The sequence below is a fragment of the Syngnathus acus genome, chromosome 5, assembly GCF_901709675.1.
Source record: "Syngnathus acus chromosome 5, fSynAcu1.2, whole genome shotgun sequence".
NCBI lineage: Eukaryota > Metazoa > Chordata > Actinopteri > Syngnathiformes > Syngnathidae > Syngnathus > Syngnathus acus.
In genome coordinates, this window is record NC_051091.1 from 629,178 (window position 1) to 655,162 (window position 25,985).

Here is a 25,985-nt window from a genome sequence, read left to right on the forward strand (position 1 = left end):
TTGGTTACAGATGGCCATTTCCCAGTGGACATTCTGCAAGCGTGCAGTCTGGCCAACATGCATATACTAAACCTCATCCACCCACCAGGAATAATCCAATCCCCTTTGGACATGAAAAGGAAATAATACTTTTCAGATCTTCAAGTTTCAGTATGTGGGTGGAACTTGCCTCTGCTGTAACTTATGAAATACCCAGGGAATGGATTTCCACCCTTTCATTCGGATGACATGCTTCCTTATGTAGTCCCTGATTGAATGTGTGTGTGTATGTGTGCAAAATGCTAAGCAGCAGGCCCTTGTGTTGTTCTCCTGACCTGTCATCTGCTGCCTGCATGGGGTGAAAGGACCTTATTTCAAATTGAAAGGATGGGAGCGTGGAAGGGGCAATAAATAAAAAGGCGGTTGGGGAGCTTTTGGAGTGTGCCCAAGTGGCCGCTTCTTCACCTTTGGGAGGAGGAGTGACGCCGCCGCCCGCACTACATTATGGATCAGGCAGGCTTTCGGGCTTTGTGTTGGCTGCCGTATGCTCTTCTGAAGGTCTTCCGCTTTCCAGACTGTGCCACTGACTGCCATGATTCTGTGCCTGTCCGGTAACACCACTTTATGACATGTCAAAACAAAGGACAAGCATGAGCCTGGCTTGGACGCAGGTCGCCGCCCTCCCCCAACCTGGAGGTGGGGCTCCGTTGCACCCAGCAGAGCACAGCCCCAAATGGCAACCCTTACCACATGTGGGAGGCCAAAGGGGCGAGCGAGCGCGCGCAGGCCGCATGGGTATACTTATTGCCCCACCAGTACATTGTGCTTCATCAGAAATTCCAGCGGCTCCACTTCAGCACACATCCAGCATTTGATTTGACTCTTCTAAAATGCAGCATATACGTATGTTATGTTCTCAGCCCCACTTCAACCTTGGGAGAAAGAACAACATCCTGAACAACACCCTCTTAAATCGGTGTGTGCGATAATAATCACTCTTCACGTGTTAAGTTGCCCGAGTCTTCCTCCATCCTCAGCATGCAATCAGTGATAGATGAGGAGTGTGTCAACAGGACTTTTGACATGACAAATTAGGCTCGAATGGAAGTTGGCTAGTAAGAGTTGAGTGCGTCAACAGAGATGTGATTTATGATCCGGTGAGTGTGTGTGCGCGGGTTAAAGATTATGCTCATTTCCTCATTCCTGAGATAGCCAGATCAACATGTGGACCTCTCAGCTGTCCAGGATGCGTACCTGAAAAGCGCCATTCAATTTGAAAGGTTTGCCCTCTCGCTAATATTTCCACGAGACTTGCAATTAGGTTCGTTAGAGCGAGCAAAGAGCCTGGCCGAAGTTTATGGAGAGCAGATGAGGCATGTGGCTACATGTAGCAAGCTCCCACATTGAGCCTGCCTGGGTGTGACTAAACACTCATATATGTCTCTGCGAATTTGTCCGTTTTGGACAATTCTAGTGCTTGCATCAGGGCCTAATATAATTGTTTGGATGTTCCAGCTTAGGTTGTCCTAAGTTTGTTCCTCCTTCCACATGCTTCTCTTGGCACATTGTGTTCTCCAGGTCAAAAGTATCCAAGTTGTTTTTCATAGCAGTATCTGTTCACTTCAAAAGATTTCATTTCATAATATTCCTTGTCATCAACGTAAGAATGTGGTGGTTGCAGTCCCAAAAGAATGATTCTATTTCGCCTACCATCAGTGAAAACTCACTCAACAAACAGTATGTTAACGCTTTTTTCATTCACTTTTTTGTCTCTCAATGACCCTTTTCATCAGAAAATAGCAATGCTATTTGTATGGCGCAGAGGAAAGATGCCTCTGTGCAATTATGCAACTAGTTTCACATTGGCAATCCTCGTCATCGTGCAGTCACATTGCAAATGAAAACAATCTTCAGGTTGAAAAGAAATAGGAATATACAGTAACTACAATTAATACAGTTTGTCGGAGTTTGGTTGCTATAGGCCAAAGCAGCATCTGGCACCCTACTTGTATAAATAAAGCTGTGCAAACCAGTGAAAGCAAGAATATGGGGGGCACTGGGCCCCCAAAAGCTTCAGCTGACTCCTTGACAACCTGCTGAGTAACATGGCTTACAACGCGTGTGTGTGTGTGTGTGTGTGTGTGTGTGTGTGTGTGTGTGTCTGTCTGTCTTCACACACAATCACAAAATCAACAACTCAAGTACAAAGACTTGAGCCCTGAGCAATCCCCACACATACATTCAATTGAAATACTACAGTACTACCATAAATACTGAAACAAAGCAATAAATTGCAACTCAGCTATTGTTGCACTCAATTTAGCATGGCTTGTCTTGATAAAAATCTTCACTTTCAATTTATTTTTGAACAGCTGTTCAAAAAAATAATCTGCATATAGGACTGCACTAAAAGTCTTATTGACAAGTTTTATTGTACAGTGTGGAGCATGAAAGCATCCACATATTTGAAGCGATTACCAAATTGATATACATAATATCCATTTCCCATTCAAGTCCATTTCTAATTCAAAATGTCTACTTTTGAAATTGCTGCCATGTCACTAATTTGAGGTTGGTAATTACAGGGATACATTTCGCCCTTTACATTTAGTAACAAACCCTATGATATCACTTTACTGCCTCCATCTGTTCGACAGTTGGAGGTCCAATAGGGAAGCTGTGGCGACCTCTAACGGGAAGACAAATAGACTGCAGTGCCTTTCCATTCGTCCAACTTCGGGCAGCTTCGTGAAAATAATGGGCGTGCTCGGCCGTGTCGTCTCAAATGGCGGTACAATCGGATGATGCCAAATGGGCGGGGACATGTAGGAGGAAGCGTTAACAGTGCTCCTCCTGCTGCTGCTGCTGCCGCTGCCGCCGCCGCCGCCGCCGCTGACAGCCTCTCGGAACCGACCGACCCGCCGGCGTTGTATATCTTCTCTCCAAAGGCAGTGCAGAGTGAAGAGACGCCTTTCATCCCACGTCCGCACAGCGACAACACTTCCCCTCCCCACCCCCCCCGCAGCATCAAAGAAGACGGACGGACGGACGGACGGACGGCACATCTCGTTAAACGCGTTGACTTGGCGACACTTGTATGCTCCACTTCCTCCAAATTGCTCACAACGACCAACTCGGGGACGGAGATCAGACGGTGGGATGGAAACGCAGATCCATGTGCCTGTCGGTTCGCCGGTTATACCAAAGATTCACGTTTTTGTAGACGAGCACAACGTGACGGAAGGAGCATTGAAGATCATTAAAGAGCTGAGACCGGCGTGGGACACGAACCGTGTCAAGACCAAGGTACAAAATGTCAACTGAGAAGCTAGCAATGGGCTGGCCGGCCGGCCGGCTGCCTGCCTGCCTGCCTGCCTGCCTGCCAGCCTGCTAGCCTGCTCGCCTGCCTGCTTGCCTGCTTGCCTGCCTGCCTGCCTGCCTGCCTGCCTGCCTGCCTGCCTGCCTGGCTGGCTGGCTGGCTGTATGCTAGGCTCAAACTAATGTTGACAGTACACTACTGTGTTTGTGCATCACAAGGGACAAACAGGAACAAAAAAAAGACAATACGCTATTTTCTTCCCACACTACTTGACCCTTTTTGTCAAGGGCAAACAGCAAAAGTCCAACAAATAACACTGGGAGACTCCCTGTACTCTATAGCTGCAAAGTAGTTGAACATTTGGTTGCAATACACCGAAAATGTACTAAATTGATGGTTGTTTCTCGAAAGGCAACTTAAATGTAGTTGCAAATCTATTTGAGCACATTCCATTTTATGCAAAAATACTATTATATTTTAGTGAAAGGATTGAACAATTCAATGCAAAGGCTAGTCTTGACAAACTTGAGAAAGAAAGAGTCTTGGGTCCAGTATGCAGGGAATTCAAGTTGTACTATAATGGAGCGATCTATCTTCCAAACCGGATCTGCATTATTTGTATCATGGATTAACACAGTCCAAGACCCAGCTACTACTTAGCGCCATATGCCATGAAGAAAAATATTGAGCAGCAATTTTGGACCATTGGTAGAAACCTTCTGGTCAAATTCCATTCCATTCCAACCTGATTGATGTTGATTGAAAAGTGTGCGAGCGAGCGTCTACTCTCCAAACGACATTCCTGGCACAAGTCATCTAAGTCAGTGAAGAGAAAACAAGTGTTCATGTACGGATGCACCAAAATATCTTCTACTTATAAAGAATGAGTAGATCGTATATCATGAATAAATATTGTTTAGAGATAGTGTTGACTTGGTGCTTTTATACATAGCTTGGGTGACCTTTAAGTGTATTTTGCCCAAAGTCCTTTTGTACAACTGTGGGAGATCAAATGAAAATGGGCCACTGACCTGTCCACGTCAAAACCTTGTGACGAGGCAAAACCCGTCTATCGGTTTGTGGGAGGCAGGCAGGCCGGCCAGGCCAGGCCAACTGGTCGCCAGGGCACACATGAGCTCCGCCACCGCCACGTGAACGAACCAAGCTTGGCTCAATGTTTACGTCTGTCTGCTTCCAAAGTTGCTCCACCAACAGCGTCCGTCCGTCCGTCCCTCCCTCCTCACCACCGCCGCCACGTGAACCAACCAACCAGGCTTGGCTCAATGTTTACGTCCGTCTGCTTCCAAAGTTGCTGTCTATGGACGTATGGGTCACCGGTGTTAGCGGCGTATTGTGTGGCAGATGGAAGGGATCAGTCATGTAGTAGACAACAGTGTTTTTGCCAGTGTGTCGGCAGTCATAACAAGGATGGCCACACGCCAGCCAGACCGCCCGCCCGCCAGCCCACCTTTGTGACGGACCACGCGTGGAATGCCAGATATGCGTCAGTGACCACCTGACCACCGTGTCTGTGTTATTGTGTTGGCTGCAGTTGAACGTATTGGCCCACTTACTTAAATCTTGATTGTGTGATGGGAAAAGACCTAGTGTTGTACTCGTGTTTACATTGAGCGTCTGGAAAAAGAGCCCATGTTTTCTTTGTTTCTTTCTTCAGTTCTTCACTGAAGGGACAACCAACAAACTGGTGGGCTGCTATGTGGAGGAAAGTCCCCAACATGTGGTCTTGGTGCGTGTTTATGGGAACAAGACGGAGCTAATTGTGGACAGAGACAATGAGCTTAAAAGCTTTCAGGTACATCCACCAATGTTGTTAGCCATGGGTAGTGTTCCACTTCATGTTTTCCTTTTCTCCTTCAGGTGCTGCATGCTAATGGTTGCGCTCCCCGTCTTTACTGCACATTTCAAAATGGCATATGTTACGAATACATGCAGGGGGAAGCGCTCGGGCCTCAAGATGTCAGGGATCCTTCCTTGCTCAGGTTGGAAGCAGCTACCCATAGCCACAATATTGACAGCACAATTGCTCCGTGAATGTGAATATTTGGCCTCCCTCGCTCCCGCAGACTGATAGCCAGAGAGATGGCTCATATCCACGCCATTCATGCGCATAACGGATGCATCCCCAAAGCCAACCTCTGGATTAAGATGCAGAAATATTTCTCCCTTGTGGCGACGGAGTTCACAGAACAAGCTTCCAACATCAGGTGAGATGTTGCCGCTTTTGTTAGTCGATACGACTTTGCTTGGAGATTGTTTGAGCACCATTATGGTCTCAAGTTTCATTCAGACAATATGTTCTGGAGTCTGTCGGATGTTACGATGCGGTAATTGCTCAACCGATCTTTTTTTTCTTTTTTTGTACTAGTGAGATACAAATAGACAACTGGTGCCTAATAGTTTGAGCAAATGTCTGGAAGCTTCCACAGATGACCAGAAAGAAGCAGCAGCAAAATTCCAAGGAGGACTTGCATGATCAACTCCTCATCACACATGTCATTGGCTCGGCTGAAGTTCTAACGAAGCCCTAAATTGACACAATGACCTGCTCGTTTTATGTTTATGGCTTTCGACATGCAAATATTGACTGTGATTTCAACGAAAGCATTAGCCTCGGTCAATATTAGACGAGCGCACTTTTACCGTGCGTAAAGCTTGAGGTTGTTGCGTAAGCACCTCCCGGGACGCCGTCGTAAAGCAAAGACCTCCTGTACTTTGTTCATTTGACTTTGTCGCCCGCCCTCCGTTGCTGTGACATTGTCAACTGGTTTGGAATCGTCGCTCAAGTGGCAAATCTGAATTTCTTCTCCTCAATTTAGAATCCAAAAAGAAGTGCCCAGCAAGGAAGTGCTGGAGCAGGAGATGGTGTGGATGAAGGAGCATCTCTCCACCCTGGGATCGCCTGTGGTGCTTTGCCACAATGACCTGCTCTGCAAGAACATCATACACAACAGCAAAGAGGGTCCATAGTACACTTTGTGGAGTTGTGTCATTTGACCATATCAACATTTAAGATATTTGATATTGATTTCTATTTGCAATAAACCCACCAACTTATAGTTCGAGTATGTATATTAATGATGCCACCAATGTACCCTCTTAATGAACTCCCTCGCGTGCGTTTGCAAAAATGCACTGACAGCCTTCTTCTTCTTCTTGTGTCTTTCAGCTCATGTTCGCTTCATAGACTATGAATACTCCAGTTACAACTACCAGGCGTTTGACATTGGCAACCACTTTAACGAATTTGCAGGTTGGTGACCTTTTCCATCCAGGTTCAATGGACAGGGGGTCGAAATCTTTTGGGCATACGCTACTTCATCTCCTCATTTCACGGAGGGAGATGTCTGATGCCGTGGCCACGTGTAATCAACTGTCTGAATCTCTCTGCTCATCCCAAATGTCCATTTGAGTGGGCAGCTGTGTGGTTGCCGGGCAGGCGTCATGATGCCGGTGGAAATGTTTTCCTCGAGGGTGACATGGCGGCCCAATTCAAATCCACTTGTTTAAGCGGGCCTTTGCCTTTCAAAAGATAGACCACGCAAACAGCGAACGACATGGACCACGATGGCCCGTGGAACGGTGCATGCATGCATGCATGCATGATAAGAGTCTGGTTTTGATTTTGTGACAAGGCATGGCAGATCTGGACTATGGGCTGTACCCGAGTCGGGAGATGCAGATGGACTGGCTCCGATTCTACCTGCAAGCCTTTAAGCTTTTCACCAAGAAAACCGAAGAGGTCAGCGCTAAAGAACTAGAGACGCTCTATGTGCAGGTCAACAAGTTTGCTCTGGTAAGGAAGCAAATCGACATTGGTCAAAGGCACTGTGATGTACGTCATTGAACTCTACTTTCTCTTTGAAGGCTTCTCACTTCTTTTGGGGTTTCTGGGCCCTCATTCAAGCTAAATACTCCTCCATCGACTTTGACTTCCTCGGGTAAGTGGCGGCGTGCGCTTCGGAAAATGTCAAAAGGAACGCAACTTCAAGCTATTTGCTTCTCACAGGTACGCTGTGTTGCGTTTCAACCAATACTTTAAGATCAAACCCACAGTGATGGCCTTGCAGATTCCAGAGTGACCCAAAACGGAGGCAGCCACGACATCCGTGGCAGCCAACGATGATTTGGACCACTGATTTTTCCTCATGGCACTTTGCCCGAAAGACTTGATTCCTCCCCAAATGTAGCTCAATATTTGTCTCCCCCACTTGTCTTACAAACACTGGAGGTCTTGCTTCCAGGCAGCTGAGCTCTTGCGTGATCTTTTGACTTAATTCCTCTTCATCAGTGCCTCAGCAGCCATTAAGAACAAGTGCTTAGGTGGACCAATCAACATTTGTCAGATTGTGGAGTGTGCATTTGACACCATTCCTTCCTTTTGTTACCTCCACTCTGGTGCTAAGATTCCGCTAATCCACCACCACTGCTGCCGCTACTTGTCGATGTACCGAGTGATGTTTGGAGATGTGCAAAATGGGAAAGCTTTTCAATGCCTCGGAGCAATCAAGGAGGGAAAACATCTGTTCATTTATTGGAAGACTCGTGTAACATCTCTGGTCAAGCAACTGCGTTGACTGTGCAATGACGCTGCTGTATGAAGTTGGATGGGATCTGACCTTAAACCGCTTTCTCCCCCCCCCCCCCCCCCCCCCACCATCTTGACTTTTATGGTCACACTGAGCCATCCGCTTGGTTGAACATTCCTTCTGAACTTTTCAGACCATGGAAAATCACCGCCTCGGCTCCCCCGCAACACTCGGCTCAGACAAAGTCCTTGTGACTTGAATACTGTGATGCAAACCGTTTCAACTTTATTTTTAACGCGCAATATCTGTGCTAAGTCAGCATTTTTAAAGGCATTCATGTTGCACTGCCTCCATATGGACCACAAAGAGCAAGCAAGGGACCTGGTGTTTCTTCTAAATGACTAAATGTAGGGAAGGCTCTCAATTTATGCCAACCTCTTCTTTTACACTGAGATCTGCTCTCATCCACCCCCCCCCCCTCCCCTTTTTAAATGAACTACTGTATTGTCAACTTATGTAGTTAAATGGGTAGTTGGCAAGGGCAGTTGAGGTTTGTGCTCTGATACAGTTTTGGGGTTCAACATGTTTCCCACACAAGTTAACATTGCAACTGACAATGAATCAAACAGTTGTTCTTTTGAGTGCTGACTCAGGGGACAAATTCTAAAAGCGAAATACTGTTAACGTGTGCATTGGATTTGTCTTATTTATTGTGTTGAAATCCCACTGAAACGCTTGGTGTGCTTGCAAACGCTTCATTTGAGGTACAGATGTGATGTCAGACTTGACATCATTAAAGGATCACTCTACACATGAAGGATTATTTCTTTTTCCTTTCTAGTGATGGTTCGTCACCTTGACACGTACAGATTCATTGACAGTGACAAATGATGAAGGGTGTAAATAGTCTTATACTGTCAAATGTTTGTGTACATTGATTCTTTACACCTTGGTGGGACTTGCAGGATCTATTTAACATGTATTGGCTGTTGCTTAATAAAATGCATAGAATTAAAAACGACATGCAGGTTGATGGTGTCATATATTACAAACTGCACACATGTTCCTGTCCCTTTGCTGCCTCTATATGTTGCCACCGGGTTGAGGAAGAAAGCACAAAATCAGGTATATCGCGTATAGAAAAACGTGAGCGTCTCCAGTAGTTTGAGTCACTGCAGAAAGGAGCAACTATCACACAGAGTGAGATGTAAATCAGTGGTCCCTAACCACCGGTCCGTGGGCCGCCAAGCCGCACAGAAATATATATATATATATGTAAATGAATTCAGGTCAAGACGCTCGTCCCGGTCACGTGACATGTTTCCCCAGTCGAGCCCGCAAAGCTAGCAAAAATGAGTAAGATTTTATTTTGGGGAAAAAATGGCGATTCTCTCCCAATTACATCCGTCGGTGCACCTGTGTCTCTTGTCACAGGTTAATTCAGGTCAAGAAGCTTATTATAAATGTATGATTTCTTTTTATAAAGGCCGGTCCGCGAGAATATTTCTGACACGTGGCGCAAAAAAGGTTGGAAATGATGCAGTGGCGTGGACAGCAAAATATAGGAATCATTTTGATACCACGACAGTTGTGCAAATGGTAGCATCCTTGAGCAATTTCAACCCTAGTTTGAAACCCTGACCCGAGTTTGAAACCCTAAGCCTAGTTTGAACCTCTAACCCCAGTTTGATTTGCTATGATATGATCAGCTGTACTGGAGAAAGTCAAATCTCAAAGCGCCTGCCTGCGTTGAAGCAGCCAGCGGTGCAGTGCCCTTCTCTCATTCCTCCTCTAGAGGTGTGTCTGGTTCGACAAGTTCTTGTGGGAATATTTTCATCTGGAACTCTGCCAGCTGGAATGCAAAGATTCTACAATTGTTACACAATGATTTGTGATCGGCAGGCGTTACCCCGCCTCTAGCGCAAACTCAACTCTGATAAATTCCACTAGTGCACACCCACACAGAGCAAAATGCATTTTTTATTTCTGACAAAACAGAAAAGTACACTTTTAAATTACACAACCTTTTATAAAACAAAATTATTATTATTATTATTATTATAAAAGTATCTTTCTGTATTTACATCAGCAGGGGTAACGATCAGTGCCTTATCAATATGTCTCTAGGTAAATAAGAGTGGGGATGTCCATCTCTTCTCAGTGCAGCGTCCTCAACACAGAGGTTTCACCATTTGTATGAGTCAAGGTGGAATTTGGCCCAAGGGAAATTCAATCCAGGGGTAATTCCCATGTCGGGCAATTAGAAGATGCAAAAGAATGCACGTGTCCAGCAATGTGTTTTGAAATGGAGCAGCTGTGTTTGTTTTCCATCACATTCACACCGACTATTTATGGACAATCAGAAACTCTGAAAACTCTTACAGCAAAGACAGAATACAGACAAATGGGATGAATATAAAAAGTCCACATTTGGTTTCCAGCATAGGTCAACGCTATCATTTCTCATTTCTCTCTGTAAAGTGAGCACTGAGATGCAACCGTAGCGACACTTCCGATGGCATTTCATCACCATCCACCTATCTTGTTCTTAGGAGCTGGAGCCTATCCCAGTTGACCCGGGCGGGGCACATTTGGACAAAGAACATTCACTCTCATAATCACAGCCATGGATCATTTAGAGGCTTCAATGGAGCTCACACGTGTTTGGGAGTGTGGGAAGAAGCCAGATGATCTGGACAACACGCAGGAGGTCTGAGCCAAGGTTGAAACGCATAACCTCATCATAGTAAAACAGATGCCGGCACACGTAACATCTTTGGACAGTTGTCTAGGAACGAAATGTGGGCGTAATCCGACCAAAAAGGAATTACAAACAAATAAGACCGAATCTGTCACTGAACAAAACTTTGAAAAAGTGCAGATGATTGCACCAGAATACCATCGCTTCACATATGTACAGCCGCCGAACAAAACCAAGAGCCCACCCTTGTTTCTTCAGTTCATTTTGAAAGCATTGCACAGCTAAAGGTACATTTTGGGGACCAATATAACAAAGACAAAAAAAACTGCTCCTGACAGTTGAATTGAAGAACTGATCGAGACATTTTCCAAGTTGTTTTGATCATGACCAAAATGACTTCTCATGAAGTAGCTGGCCAAGATGGTGCTTTAAGGCACATTTTATTTCCTATCAGTTTGTCATTTGAAATAGAAGGAACTGAAGCATAAAGGTGGTCTTTTCATGCTTTCCGCAACTCTAATACGTATAGATCTAGTTTTGGGAAGTATCTGACCAAAGACGCACATCCGGAGTATACACAGCAAAGGTCTACCAAACAGTCAAACATTCATCAAAGTCAACACAGAGGTAAAAGGAAAATACACAAGGCCAAGTTCTGCACGCTATGCATGAAGCAACAGACCAAATTGTTCAAATGAGGTCATTTGAAAGAAACACGAGCAAGAAGAAGGCTTTGTCTGTGTTGTGCCAACCAAGCCCAATCAGCAGGAGGCAGTGCGGTGCTGGTGTACAAATGAGTCACGTCTTATCAAAAGCGCATGGCGTGTCTTTTCCCTGAAGCATCCATCCATCCATCCATCCATCCATCCATCCATCCATCCATCCACCCATCCATCCATCCATCCACCCATCCATGAAATGAGTGAGATAAGAGTTTGCCTTTCTGTCCATTGGATGTGTGTCACTGGAGAATACAGCTATTGCGGCTTCCTAAAATTCAGTGACTTCTTTTATTTCCAGTTCCTTTGGAATTCAATCCGTCAGGAGCAAAAGTTCCCTCTCACTCGGATCCCCTCTGTCACTTTCCTCTCCTTCGCTGTATGGTGCCTGCTGTCGTTGTCTGTCCGTCTGTCTCAGAGGGGCGGCTGTGGGCGGGCCCTCCACTCCATGGGATGCCGACGGAGGTTGCGGCAGGTAATGATCCAGGAGGGAGGAGTGAAAGGACATGGACGGCACGGAGACAGAGCTGCCGCCGCCGCCGCCGCCGCCGCCGCCGGCCGGGTACAAGGCGTCGTTGTGAGAGTAGTGGATGCTCTGTGGTTCTGTTGGACTAAATAGACCACCAAAAAAAATCACTTCTTTGGAAAAAAAATAACTAAAAAATAAGAATCAAATGTTTTGCATGTGAACGATTTTTCCTCCTGTGACGTCAATGTAGAAATTGCACTAATGACCAAATTGGTGTCTGGCAATGATTGTTTCTCTTAAGGTCATTATTTATGTCTTTCCTCCTTGGCATTGTGTGAGCGGGCGCACACCCAAATCCACGCCTGCAGTCCCTAAAATTTCAAATGCAAACCTAAATGATGCTATCTGGAGCAAAATGTGACTGGAAAAAAACGGTCATCCATACATTGCCCGGTTTCCAATTGTGAGGTGAATTTGTTAAGCGCCTGACCAATGTCCGTCATGGGCCAGATCCTTGTTTTTTCGTCTGCTCCCGTTAGGGGGCGCCACAGCAGATCAATTGTTTCCACCTCACTCTGTCTGTCCTCAGTATAGCAGTGGCAAGCGGCCACTGCTATTTAGTAGTAGTGGATAGCACAAATGAAGCGCGGGTGGGTGGTATTTCTACCTCCTGGCGTAGGTTGTTCTCTGTTCCTGTCGCCGGCTCTTCATCATGGCTTTGTATTCACCCACCCGCAGCCTCCTCCCCTCCACGATACAGGTGCGCTTGGGCCGGGGTTTGTACTTGTAGTCCGGGTAGCGCTCCAGGTGCTGCCTGCTCAGTCTGGCCTGCTCTTCATAGTAGGGCTGTTTCTCCTGGTTGGACATGGACTTCCACCTGGAGCCTAGAGTGGGCAGGCAGGAGTGAGGTTTCGAGCGAGTCGCTCGGGTTTCTACTTTTCAATGAGCATAAAGATTGGATACTACTCACCCAGGATCTTGCTAATGGAGGAGTTGTGCATATCGGGAAAGGCCTGCAAGATTCTCCTGCGCTCATCCTTGGCCCAAACCATGAAGGCATTCATGGGTCTCTTGATGTGGCCTGCGGACGGAAGGGGGCGGGCTTCAGAGTAGCTGCCTGGGACCTGCATGGCACCTAAATCAAGTTCATACAATACAATAGGTCCGTCACGATGGCTATTTGGTATTTCTGTAACGATCACATGGATGATGTCACCGTTCCTGTCGTGCCGGTTGGGTTCCACTTACTCTCAGAGTCACTGCTGAGGTGGTCGTCAGTGGCCAGCAATGCGTGGCGGCGCTCGGAGTGAAGGCTTCTCTCACCGCAAGGAGGATATTTGCACTCCTGTCGAGAAAAGCCACGTGAAAAGTCACAAACTTGGAATTGGAGTCGTACCAAAGAAAATAGTAGGTGAGCTGCTCGAAGGGCGTGCTCGAGGCGTAGCACGGCCAGCCGGCTATTTTGCCGTACGGAATGTACAGCGGACAAGTACGACGTCGGCAGCTGTTCAAAACCAGAGCTGTGAATGAGAAGAAAGAGAATGAGGACAAAGAAATGGTGTTTATTGTCTGAGGGAGGGAGGGAAGAGAAGGAGGTGAAGGAGACCAGGGTGTTGGGAATGTGACCGGCAGCTCACATTGATGAACATTTTATTCCCATTGCACAGTAAAAAAAAAAAACAGTCCAGTGATTTTGGACATTTAGAGGCAAGGTGGAGCTGGATCTACAATGTTACAGTAGACAAAGGAGGAGGCAGGTGGCTACGTCAATGGCACACACACACACACACACACAGCCCTTTGTGGTATTGTGCAACAGCTGTGGCCTTAGTGCCACACTCGGACCAACACGCCACGCCACGCCAGCCACGCCACGCCAGCCACGCCAGCCACCTCAAAGACTAGAATAGAAGTTTTACATGTGACCTTCAAATAGTGCGCTGCGCTGGTGGATGCAAAAGGGGCTGCTTAGAGATGAACTCGTGTTTCCAAAAAAAAAAAAGATAAGTTTGATGCTGATGATGGTGTCAAGAAAAAGAGAGGTTTGTAATATTTGGAGATTGGCTGACCACTTTTCTGCTGGTGTCTGTTTCTTTCTCTCGCTCGTGCCCTCCAGCGTTGTGACTCCTCAGTAGCTGCTGGGCATCATGAATGGCCTGGGTGACCACATCACTGTCTCGGAGTAAAGCTGAGCCAGACATGAGAGAGAGAGAGAGAATGTTTTCGTTCAAAGACTTCAAGATACTAATCCTTTTTGCTACAATGTGAAATGATGCGATTGAGCGCAACTCACTGAGGGTGGACTGTGGCGGGCTGCTTGATGCGTCCTTTGGCAGATCCCTGTGTTTGTACGTGCTCTGCATCCCCACATATGCCATCTCCATACATTTTGGACTGGGGGCTTTTCCAGCTTTGGACGTCAGGTTCAAGGGCTGACCGGCTTCCTAAAAAGGAAGAGCCAGATGGAGTCAATGGTGTGAGAAAAGTATGTCAAAAGCAAAGGGTCGCTCGCAGGAGCTTGCTTTGCCACCGCCTTGTGCACCTGCTCTCCTCCTTGTCTCCTTCTCCCTTCCCCTAAATAAAGAGCCCGTGTTGCACACGGTTGCCCTGCCTCGTCCGTGACAGCTATGTGTCAAGCAAGCATGTCTGAGCGTATCTGTCACGCCCTTTGCAGCATCTTGTACTTGTCTTTTGTTTAACGAGGTCCGGGAATCCACTTGAGAACATGTCGTCCCCACAAACGCAAATGAACAAAAGACAGCAGCCTTTGAAAACAGGGTGTGGTGTGTTTGACAATTTCTATACCTGTAGAGTCACACTATCTGGATGCACAGTATATACATATAATGCTGACTTTTAATCATTCATTGCTTCCTCAATGATATTTCTACCTTAAATAGGGCTTTTCCGATGAAAAAAAACAATCGATAAATAATAAAAGTAGAATTGAAATGAAGAGAAAGAGCGGCAATTTGAACATGATGGTACCTGTCGGAAGGAACCAGCGCTCCTCTTGGCAGGTGTGGACAGCAACTGCATGGGATAGTCGACAGCTGAAAAAGAAATGACAGTTTGAAATGGACGGGGGAAAAAAAGAAACCGATTCAAATTGAGTGGGGGAAAAATACACATTGCCATGTCGTTGGCATATTTAGCAAAGAGTATTTGCCTTTTGGAACACATCACTTTCACGAAGCGCTTTCCCAGTCTACTCGATTCCCCAAATGGCTAAATATGGTACAGTCCAACCTATTTCATCTGAAATGTTTTGTAACATGAAGACAGCATTGACTAACTTGGCTTGCATGGGATGGGCTGCAACGGCAAGCTTATCTGTGGCTCAGAGGGCACTGAAAGGTTCTGGGCATTGGGGTGGAAAGCGGGGATCATCACGTAGGGCATGTTGACCTGCTGGGGGAAGGGAGGGAGGACAAATTCAACTTACAATGTCACAAGAGAAATCACTACAAATGGAAAGAAAGTCTGGTTGAAATGGCCAATGAGTCCAATGCACCAACAATTTTGAACATGGGAAGGAAAGTTTCCAAATTCAGCTGACCTGAATCTGCTGCTGAAGAAGGTTGATCTTGTGCTGCTGCTGGATCAGCTGCTGTTGTTGTTTAGCAATCTGAGACACAATCCACGTGATTGAAACACACATACGTATGCCATTGTATGTGCTATGCAGGATCAGGATAGTGTGCCAATAAGTATCCCTACCTGTTCTTGCTGTTGCCGAGCCAGCTCCATTTGCTGCTGCTGTTTTTCCAGAAGCAAGGCAGCCATGTTCCTCTGCTCAGAGTGGGCACCCAGGAGTTGTTCCCTCAGTCCACTCAGCTGGTTGATCATCATCAACAACTGAAGTTCCTTCTCCGCCAGAGACTCTGGGTTTCCTGCTGGTTGATTCAAGCAAAACAGGTCAGGTCGGGTCGGGTCGGGAGCTCATTTACCTTTCTGGACCTGGGTTAGACATGTCTGCACACAACTGACACAAACTGGATAGAATCACTCGTGGACTGATTTGTGTCTGATCAAATTGCTTAGTGGGGACAAAGAGCTTGAAAGAGTTTGGACCCACCTTCCTTGGATTGTCCTTTTGGCGGATCCTGCATCTTGACTGTCACCGGGCTTTGTATGTGTGGCAACTCCTTACCCGGAGAATCCTCCTGACAAGAGGCCACACGCGCACATCTTCATTCAACAAACACAGAGTCCATTTGCTCAATATAGTAAATCAACGTTTTGTGCTGTTTTGAAAGAAATTGCCTGGTGTGTTAGTCCCGACAACTTAGCTCCAGCCTTGCCCTAGCCTAGTGGGTGTGACTGACATTTGCCATTTGTATTGCATGGGTGTGTGTCTACAACGGATTGCGCTCCACGTAGTAAGTATTCCGCCTAGCGACAAGTGGCTGTGTATACAGTAAGTGCAATGTTGCTTGGTCAAACAATCGGAGCAAATTTGTGCCTGCTCAACACTTAACATTTCCAGCCGTGTTCCATGAATGAACTTGTTGACTTTATACCACAAAGCGACACTACAAGTTGCTTCAAAATCAACTTTCATACAAACGTGCTATCAATTGAACATTTTGCTACGCCTCCAAATATTGCTCAATGAAATTGCCAATATGCATTCAAGTTTGTCTTTGCTTACTTACCAAAGGCGAACAGGAGAGCGGCGGCGTAAGCTGACGGGCCACCAGAGGCTGATTCCCCAGCAGCCAGTCGCGAGAGGGAGACATCTTGAGAGTAGCTTGGGTGTTGGCAAGCCCGCTTTCTCTGGCAATCTCCTCTTGTTCCACTTTGACACACGTCATGCTGCCGTCCACATCGGAGAGGAGGCGCAGCGCTAGCGCTGGAGGGCTGGGCTCAACCATTCCTTTCAGACAATAATAACACATCATTAACTGTCACACTTGGGACTGAATGGCCTTATGAGTCATTGATGCGCTTCGTTTTCCTTGATCACATCTTGACAAATACATTTGACACCTGGGAACCTTTGCTCATTGTGTTCATTTCGAGATCAGTTTCACCTCGAGTGACAGACCGGCGACTCCAAGCACGTGTTTGGAAGAACATCGCTATTTTATCGCAACTCACTGTTGAAGTCCCGGTTGAGGGTTAATTGACGGTTTGGTTGCAAAAATACCGAAAGCCTATTGTTTGCGTGATAATATGAGGCAAAAGAGAAGAGAACACACCTCAGTGTAGCTAGGCCTTGCAATCAACCATTGTGAGAGTGAGAACATTTGAACCAACCGGTGTGTCCATTTATGGCCATATGTTTACAATTGCCACTTCTGCAACTGGGTGAAAGAAAGAACAGAGCAGACAGCAGAACAAAACAAACTGAACACACAAGGGCAAAAAGTGCACATATATATAAAGAGGCAGAAAAAAAGCCATTGTTGGAGCTGCGGAACAAAGGAAGCAAGGACAATGAGGGAGAGACAGACAAAAGCCGCCGGCCGTAGGAAACGGGCCGGATAACAATGCCAGCGGAATGTGCCGACCGACTTGGGAACACGGCGAAAAATGCAAAGCGTTCTGCAGAAACACAATGATGATTGGAGCCCCTCCTTCTCCAAAACACCATTGTGAATTTCAACAAAGCCACCTGTCTGCCTGCGTGGCTGCTTGCCTGCGTGCCTGCCTGCCTGCCTGCCTGCCTGCCTGCCTGCCTGCCTGCCTGCCTGCCTGCCTGCCTGCCTGCCTGCCTGCCTGCCTGCCTGCCTGCCTGCCTGCCTGCCTGCCTGCCTGCCTGCCTGCCTGCCTGCCTGCCTGCCTGCCTGCCTGCCTGCCTGCCTGCCTGCCTGCCTGCCTGCATTTCAGACTAGTATAAATATACACTAACTATTCTTTGTCAACAATATGATATGAACTAAAGCAGCACATATAGCACATCGATTACTCTTGAGTGGTTTCCTTTTATTGATGAGAACTTCAAAATGAGTTTATTACTGAAAGCCAAGAGCTGCATAAGTTTGAGATAAAAAAAAAAAAAGAATCGTCAGAATGAATCTTTCTTCACACAAATGATAAATGATAATAAAAGGGATCTGTCCTCAAAGAGCCATCTCTTTCCTGACATTTTTATCCGGTTGGCTTATATTCAAGTGCGCCTTATAGTCCAGAAAAGACGGTGTGTGTGCTGTTACTTTTACTTTTGAATGGTGTAAAAGTCCCACTATCTTGTCTATTCAATCATTTCTTGAAAGCACACAAAAGGAAAAAATGTTTTCTGGAATGTTTGTACAAATTGTAGAATGGACTGGACTCTCAGCAATTACAGCATACGTCTTATTGTTTGTCTGTCATCCTGTTAGCCGCATTACTTCAAAAAGTCGCTTCACCGACCGTAATTGTTCCAAACGTGAAAATTGAGTATCAGTATGCGTAGCATATCTGTGTGTGTGTGAGTTCTGAAACTAAACCATGAAATCATTCAAGCAACAAAAGCTTGACAGAACAATAAAAAGAGCCGCAGGTTGAGCAAACTACAGATGCACCTGCGTGTCTACTCTGGTTGGAAGCATTGTTCTCGCTAAGTAAAGAGCGTTGACGATGAAAACAATGTTTAGCCAAGAAATACACGCCAGCCTTTTGTGCTTAAGCTGATGTATTGATTGTGCAATTTGGTGAATGAACGGCGTGCTATCACACAGTGTGCTTTGTCCAACGCTGATACTAGTTATTCCTGGGTCTTCACAAAGTCTGATGAGTAGAGCTGTCACACGTGGTGTTCACACGCTCCCCGAGAGAGCCAGCGAGCCACTGTGTCATCCGGCGACGCAATGCTATGCGCACAATTTCACTTGTTGACAGCCAGGAATGTGTCAAGGTGAATTTGTAAAACAAGACCTTCAACTGCAACAATGCAAGCTAGATAGATAGAGAGAGAGAGAGAGAGAGAGAGAGAGAGAGAGAGAGAGAGAGAGAGAGAGAGAGAGAGAGAGAGAGAGAGAGAGAGAGAGAGAGAGAGAGAGAGAGAGAGAGAGAGAGAGAGAGAGAGAGAGAGAGAGAGAGAGAGAGAGAGACAGACAGACAGACAGACAGACAGACAGACAGACAGACAGACAGACAGACAGACAGACAGACAGACAGACAGACAGACAGACAGACAGACAGACAGACAGACAGACAGACAGATAGATACATAGATATCTGCAGCTGAGCACACCCGAGTGGAACCTGATCTTGACATCTGTATACAGTGCGTTAGGCACCATTATAAATAGAGTTGCTATCTTACACCTTTCATTTTGATTGAACATCATTTGCTGTTTTTCACTTTGCACTGACACAAACGAGATGTTGAGCTCTAAGCGGACTTCTAAAAGCTACTCTGAGCATTGTCTTATCAAGAAGAAATACACCAATGCCAAAGGACAGTGAGCAATATGAGCTGAATGGATCCAATCAAGTTGCGATATTGTGCAAAACAAGAAATATAAAGCAATTTACTTTGGCCAGTAGGCGGGGGACACCCTCAATTGATTCATTGGAATTCCACGCGACTTTATTTCATATGGTTTCATATTCCATTGTGTGTTGTCCATACTGTTTCATATTACATACATATGTTGCCCATTGCAGTCTGGCAGTCCTGAAAGGGGGACCCTCTCACATTTTGCCAAACTAGCTTTTCATTTGATGTGCTTCCATTTTCCCCAAAATGCCAATCCCAATGTGGCAGCGCACCAAATGGTCCAGGGTTGCGGAGCTGATGGCCTCTGGAGTTAACACTTGTTTTTCATCTCACTCAGACACATCCACTAAGCACAACAAAGACATGCAGTCATTAAGGCTTTAAGTCGAAGGCACCACAAGGAAGTGACGCTGATATAAATAAACAGCTTAGTGTGGAAACATACACAGTATCAGATTTAAAGTTTTCAAAAGCTTGTTGTTGGGCTTCAGATGAACTGGGGATGGAACCAGCATACCCCAAAGCAAAATCCAGCCATTGCTTTGAGCATTGAAAGCATCCTCTCGTGAAACACTTTTACAAGTTACAAGTCGGAACACGTCAAACCCCCCCATGGCAGTTGCCCTTCCTTTCTTGTACATCGACCGTCTCCGCACGCAGCCATGCAACTTGTTGTTGGAATTACATTGTCTCTTCTCAAGTGCCTGAGGCGGAAAAGCACAATGGAAAGAAAGTGAGAGAGAGCCAAGTGGCAGATTTAACTAACTGTTGATGCGGTAGCTAGGTAGGTGCACGTGGTAGTAAACAAACACAATTATAGGCTGCGGCCTTTCACAGACTTCTGGACCAATTTGCTTTTGAGTGAAACGACAAAAACGTCCACAGTCACTGCCCGAAGTCAGCTGGGATGGATGGATGGATGGATGGATGGATGGATGGATGGATGGATGGATGGATGGATGGATGGATGGATGGATGGAGGGAGGGAGGGAGGGAGGGAGGGAGGGAGGGAGGGACGGACGGATGTTGGACAATGGTGAGTAAATAGCTCGCTCGCTCGCCCGCCCGCACGCCCAGTCTTCTTGCGTTAGTGGCCGGGCCTCATTAGAGAAGGAGCTCTCCAGGCTGGAGACACAAAAGCCTCCCACTCTTCACCCTTCCATTCCCCCTCTTCCTCTGTTCTCCTGGCCTTTTGATGTCAAGGGTACTGAAACATTGAGGACAATCCAAAGAATCAAGTCATCAAGAACAGATGCTCACTATTTAAATTTGTGTACGTGGAGAAAATATCAAACCTTGATAATCCGCCTGGATCAAACAAAAACTAGTGATGGCAACTTCCCTCATCGGGTCCAGGTGCTACCTACCCAAATAATAATCATTATCATTCAGCTCAATCTTGGCACGGTTGCGGGAGCCTTTGGCCGAGGGCCCCGTCCGTCCCTCCGTCCGTCCCTCCACACCAGAGACGGAGGAAAAGCCGCTACCATCTTTGCTTGGCCCGTCCTTTTTTCAAAACTTCTCATCCTCCAGCTTCTGGGCATCCGTCCGAAAAATCATTCTAATTACGTCAATATGTCCATCAAACGCGGTAGAGGAACATTTTGTTAAAAAGAGCCTAGTTGGATGTCTCGCTGAAAAGGAGACCGTATACTGTGTACAGTCAAAATAGGCCCCTTCCTCCATCATTGAGACATCATCAGTCTTTTTTTCGGAGGCATAGGTTCGTTCTTTCTCTCCCTGAAGCCCCTCCAAACACACATTCACACACACTGTCCATAAAACAGGTCGTCTATTGTGATAGCTAGCAAGACGTTACTGTGGCATTTATAGAAGAAGGGTTGAGGAGGAAGACGGGAAGGAGGGAGGGAGGAGACAAAACACGCTCCCAATAAAGAGAAAGGGAAGAAAGGATGTGTATGAAGGCCACTTTTTTTTTAACTTACTTTACAAAAGGCGCCTCCCCCCCACCCTTCCCACCCACCCTTTCCACGCTGGGCTCCTTGAGGGTAGCACACACAAAGAAAGCCTGACTCTCACAATGTGCTCCCTTCTTTAGCCCGGCACACTTTATATCCTCACTACATTCACCCTTTCTTCTGAAGAGCAGCCACGTGTGTGTGTGTGTGTGTGTGTGTGTGTGTGTGTGTGTGTGTGTGTGTGTGTGTGTGTGTGTGTGTGTGTGTGTGTGTGTGTGTGTGTGTGTGTGTGTGTGTGTGTGTGTGTGTGTGTGTGTGTGTGTGTGTGCGTGTGTGTGTGTGTGTGCGTGTGCGCGCGCATTTTATGGCATTCCAAATAAGTGTGGTGGGGGTCTGTGTTTGTTGAGGGTCTTACGGGGCAAGGAGCCAAGGCTGTTACTATGGAAACGCCTTTGAGCACAACAGGTGATTCAACTGCGGCGGGCCTGTTCATCTCCACGGTGAGAAGCGACAGGAGGCCATTAGTCTTTGTGTGCGGGTTCATATAACTATATATATATATATATATGTGCTGCAAACAACTTTGTGGCACAGTTCTTAACCAGCGCCAATAAGCCAGAGATCATGCCTGAAGTTGCTCACTGAGCACCTTAATGGCACACGCTTTGCTTTGCACACATGCTGTGCCCACAGACTCACATAGACTGAAATAGGTTAGGCATCTTCAATCCCACATTTAGGATTAGGATGAACATTTGACTTGACGACGGCAGTTCTTTTGCAAGCGTTATTAACAGGGACAAAGTGCTTCAATTAAATGAGATTGAGAATTCAAATGTATGCATCCGATATGGGTCCAAACTAAATAGTGGGAAGAGCTTGTTCATTTTAGGTTTCTTTGTCTTCTTTACGGCAGCACATTTGTAATATTTGATCGATTTGAAATAATTGAATGTCTGGCTTTTTTCAATGTTTTGGCCAACATTTGGTGTGCTTTATTAAATGTTTTGGGCAACATTTGGTGTACATCAAGCACTATAAGTCTTCTGCAGTTACTATTTTTAAATCTCCAAAAACTGCAGTCGTTGAACCAATGTACGTATTAGTATTAGCGGCTCTTATTTACGCTATCACGTTGACTGTTTTTTTTTTTTTAAACTAGCCTCATGCATGAGCTAGAAATGTCATTTCTAGTATATGCCGCCAAATGGATATTTGGGTATTTGGTTATTACCCATCTCTGCTCATCAAGGGAATGCAGGTGTACCTAATGCTACGGCCACTGAGCGTTTGGAGCCCATAAACGTGCGCAGACATGTCTATGATACAAATAATAGAAGCGAATCCAGCGATGAGCATTTTTGGAAGTGCGTCAGAAGAGAAAGCAGTTAAGCTTCATTAAGAAACAACTGCAACCGCTCCCAACAAAAGTTTTCTTTTCAATACTGTTTCATGAAACACACCTTAGTCCTGTAGAAGCTTGTAGTTTGACCATGCACACTTGCACACCGTCATGCTCACTAGCAATTATGCAAAGAGCAAAATCAGTGGCTGCTTTTGCATCGGATTGCAAAAACAAGATAAGGGGGTTGACGTTTTTTTCAGTCAATGTGGATCAAGTTGTCAAATGTCACCGTGCTGATCACTCAGTCAAGCACTTAAGTTGGAACGTCCACATTCCTTATGATTCTTTCAAAGAGACAATGCCGCCAGCCAGAGGCTTTTATTTAAAGAGATCACAAGGTTTCCGCGCAAAAGGCATTGTTCTGTTTGATTGGCTGGGCCGGCCGGCCGGCCGGCCTCACACTGTTCTAAAGGACTAAGCCAGACACGCACACACGGACACATAATTATACTCTATTGTGGTGTTCTCTGTGGACTCCTGGTTCAATAGGATTCAGAGAACAATGTCCAAAGGATATAGGAGGTCAGGATGAGAGATGAGGGGGAAAAAAAAAAGACTTTTGTCTGCTCTACTGCCATCATGGCGGTGTTCAGTGTATCGCAAATGGTACATACACTACGCATACATATATCTTTGTACACACACTGCATGCAGGCTCAAAGTTTTGGAAAAGAGTGTCAATAAATTCTAACACAACACAATGAATTGATTGGGGCTGGCGATTTAAAAGTGTTGTTAAATTTCATGATGGATTGGTCACTTGCACGATGATGACGTCGTTCACCCACTGCATCACGCTTTTATTTTGTCATCACTGAAGCCCAGCAATTGAGTAAGTGGTGAGACACAAGTGGATGTTCCGTTATGAAGCCAGGCATGCTAGTTAGTGTTTGTCTCTCTTACTGCTACCGTATATTAATCCTCCAGTTCAATGTAGCGCAAATAGCGTTAGCCTGTGAATGACATTGAGGAGCAGTGGATTTGTTCGCAAACAGATCTTCTTTCATTCCCTCGTCTTTTTTCGCCAATTAAACAACCCCCTCGCCCATATTTTCACTCAAGCAATTAATGAGCGTGTATGGGTGGTAAAGAGGCGGGGCGGGGGGGCTATTAGTCGGTTACCTTTCAACCAGTTTGAACCCGTCCACCTGAGAAGACGAAACTTCATAATGCACCGGGTCAGAGGTCAAGGGTGAAATACCTACCTCTTCTTTGGTCATTTTGTGTGTGAAGAAAGAAAGAAAGAAAGAAAGAAAGAAAGAAAGAAAGAAAGAAAGAAAGAAAGAAAGAAAGAAAGAAAGAAACAATCGCCAGCAATTTGCGGATTGATTATGAAATATCAAAAGCTACGACAAAACTGCTTCATGCTCTCAAATTCTCAAAGCAAAGTGTCAATACTTTTGATAGCCAGTCATTCAAGGTAATGAAGCGCATTATCAGTGAAAGTACTCATGGATTGTCTAAATGTGTTTTTTTTTTTTTTTAATAGACGCATCATGCCTAAAACGTCGAGGCAGTGCTTAGTAGTTGTTCAGGTTCAGAAGTAGACATAATGGACAAACATGCGGAGCTATTTTAGATGCATTTTGTGATTTTTATGCAAAAACAATGACTAGTTTCGGCAACACAACAAACATGATGAAACACCTCCGGTTAAACCACAACACACAATGCAAGACATTTATGATGAAGCAGAGTCACAGAGAGAAAATGGAGGTACTACGCTCCAGGCATCCACTACCCAGGTATACATGAAGAAAATGGGAAGCTTTACAGCGGCTCTTCTTGTTCTTTGAGTGTTCAAATTAGGAAATACACTTTTGAAACGAGTCAACAAATAGCTGTGTGCGCTCAGCTGGCTGTAATAACAGGCGTATCACAAGGGTAAAAACACCCTAGATTTATTTTGGTACAGCTTCCGAAAGAATTGAAAAAGAAAAAAAAAAAAGGAATTTAACATGTCTATATTTGGCTGCTAATCAATTTAGGGTGCCCAGAGTCAGCTGGGCTAGGCACCAGTATAGCCGAGACCGTAAAGCGGTTCAGATTATGGATCCATGGATAACATATCTAAAAAAAAAATCTTATTATTTGTAATCAGTCTGATCTGCTTCATCTGTTGAAGAAATATTAGACGGACTTGTGCAATTTTTGGGACATTTATGGACAGATGCCAACAACAATTAAATAAAAAGTAGTTATTTGAATTGAAATCATTGAATTTTAGATTTATTAAAATACATTATTAAAAACATGACAAAATTATTTTCCAACATGCTTTGCATATCAGTTATTACTGATGACATTGCTGTTGTTGATAAATTAGGGGAAAAAACTTTTTGAAAAGCCAAAAAGTGGTTGGGGGGGCGATACATTTCTGGAAGAGGGGCACAGAATTTGTTGATACGCCCCTGAACCAGGGACTTGTGATATACGCCGATTATATGAAGCTGAACAAAGTTTATAAAACTATAAAAAAACCACACACAGTATGCGTATAATAAGACAAGTATAATTTTTCAACTAAACTAAAGGAAACTAAGAAGTTTTTCAACGCAACTTGATTTGGGTGGACTTTGAAATCACTCATTTGCGTCTGCCAACATCATGATGATCATCATCATCCAAAATTCTAGATGGCCAAGTTGTCAGCCTCATATTTCTGCCAAATTCACAAGCAAAACTCAAATAGAATATCATGCAAAAACAAAAAAACGTGCAAAGATGAAATTATATACATTATGACTATGATTTTAAGCCGATCATGTTAATTGATGTTTTTAACTGCTGTTTAAATCGGGGGGAGAGAGAGCGAGAGAGAGCGCGAGAGAGAGAGAGAGAGAGAGAGAGAGAGAGAGAGAGAGAGAGAGAGAGAGAGAGAGAGAGAGAGAGAGCGCACTCACCCTCAGCGGGCAGGCAGGCAGGCAGTCCGTGTGCGTTGCAAACTCAAGCAAAAGTTCCGTAGAGCTCCTCTTCGTCTTTATTCGTTGGGTGGCAAGCTGATGAAACCAGCTTGGTTGTGTGTGGTTGTCGTCGGTGTCAAGCGAGCGAGCGAGCCGCGGGCACGGCACGACAGGAACGTGCGTAAATGTTGGCGGCGGCGCCGTCCTCCTCTGCTCTCCTCTGCTCTGCTCTGCTCTGCTCTCCTCTGCTTTGCTCTCCTCTCCTCCGCAGCCCAGCCAGCCAACCTGGCTTCGCAGCCAGTCAGTTCGCGACCGCCCACTGCTCACCTCCCACTTAAAGGGCGAGAGTGAGTCCGACTCCAAATTGAGGGGCTTGTGAGAAGAACCCAATTGGGGGCGGAGACATTGGAGGAAGGATCGATATCAAGCATCGGTGGCTTCGGTTCACGTTTACACTTTAGTTTAGATGCCTCCGTAGAATTTGACTTATCATTGCGTTGCACCAACAACAGCTGCAAATGCTAGCGATTGTAAGTTGCTACCAGGTAATAATACTTACCTACCTACTTACCTACCTACCTACCGACCGATC

General features: G+C 45.7%; 2 protein-coding genes across 4 annotated transcripts; one reads left to right on the forward strand and one right to left on the reverse strand.

Moving 5' to 3' along the window:
* Positions 1-2,778: 2,778 nt before the first annotated feature.
* etnk2 (ethanolamine kinase 2) lies at positions 2,779-8,866 on the forward strand. Its single transcript, XM_037252750.1, has 9 exons — positions 2,779-3,285; positions 4,974-5,111; positions 5,177-5,298; positions 5,383-5,523; positions 6,136-6,278; positions 6,486-6,569; positions 6,952-7,112; positions 7,184-7,257; positions 7,326-8,866. Exons 1-9 carry the CDS (start codon positions 3,139-3,141, stop codon positions 7,396-7,398), a joined length of 1,083 nt encoding a protein of 360 aa, XP_037108645.1. The 5' UTR covers positions 2,779-3,138; the 3' UTR covers positions 7,399-8,866.
* Positions 8,867-11,537: 2,671 nt separating this feature from the next.
* Positions 11,538-25,985, reverse strand: LOC119123557 (transcription factor SOX-13-like). 3 transcript variants are annotated; one of them, XM_037252749.1, is made up of 13 exons: positions 25,394-25,985; positions 16,393-16,613; positions 15,813-15,900; positions 15,455-15,630; positions 15,294-15,362; positions 15,031-15,142; positions 14,723-14,787; positions 14,028-14,178; positions 13,804-13,922; positions 12,983-13,079; positions 12,705-12,869; positions 12,402-12,618; positions 11,538-11,876 (listed from the first exon to the last, which is right to left on the reverse strand). In XM_037252749.1, exons 2-13 carry the CDS (start codon positions 16,609-16,611, stop codon positions 11,579-11,581), a joined length of 1,776 nt encoding a protein of 591 aa, XP_037108644.1. In that variant the 5' UTR covers positions 16,612-16,613; positions 25,394-25,985; the 3' UTR covers positions 11,538-11,578. The 3 variants fall into 3 exon arrangements, with proteins under 3 accessions (XP_037108644.1, XP_037108642.1, XP_037108643.1); XM_037252747.1 differs by having other exon boundaries at positions 15,031-15,145; positions 25,394-25,984; XM_037252748.1 differs by having other exon boundaries at positions 11,579-11,876; positions 15,031-15,145; positions 15,455-15,627.

Coding starts and splice junctions, on each gene's coding strand:
- etnk2 (XM_037252750.1), top strand. CDS start 3,139: ATGGAAACGCAGATCCATGTGCCTGTCGGTTCGCCGGTTATACCAAAG. Junction 3,286..4,973: donor CGAACCGTGTCAAGACCAAG/GTACAAAATGTC, acceptor TTCTTTCTTCAG/TTCTTCACTGAAGGGACAAC. Junction 6,570..6,951: donor CCACTTTAACGAATTTGCAG/GTTGGTGACCTT, acceptor TTTTGTGACAAG/GCATGGCAGATCTGGACTAT.
- LOC119123557 (XM_037252747.1), bottom strand. CDS start 16,611: ATGGTTGAGCCCAGCCCTCCAGCGCTAGCGCTGCGCCTCCTCTCCGAT. Junction 15,363..15,454: donor CTCGGCAACAGCAAGAACAG/GTAGGGATACTT, acceptor ATTGTGTCTCAG/ATTGCTAAACAACAACAGCA. Junction 12,619..12,704: donor CTCCATTAGCAAGATCCTGG/GTGAGTAGTATC, acceptor TGCCCACTCTAG/GCTCCAGGTGGAAGTCCATG.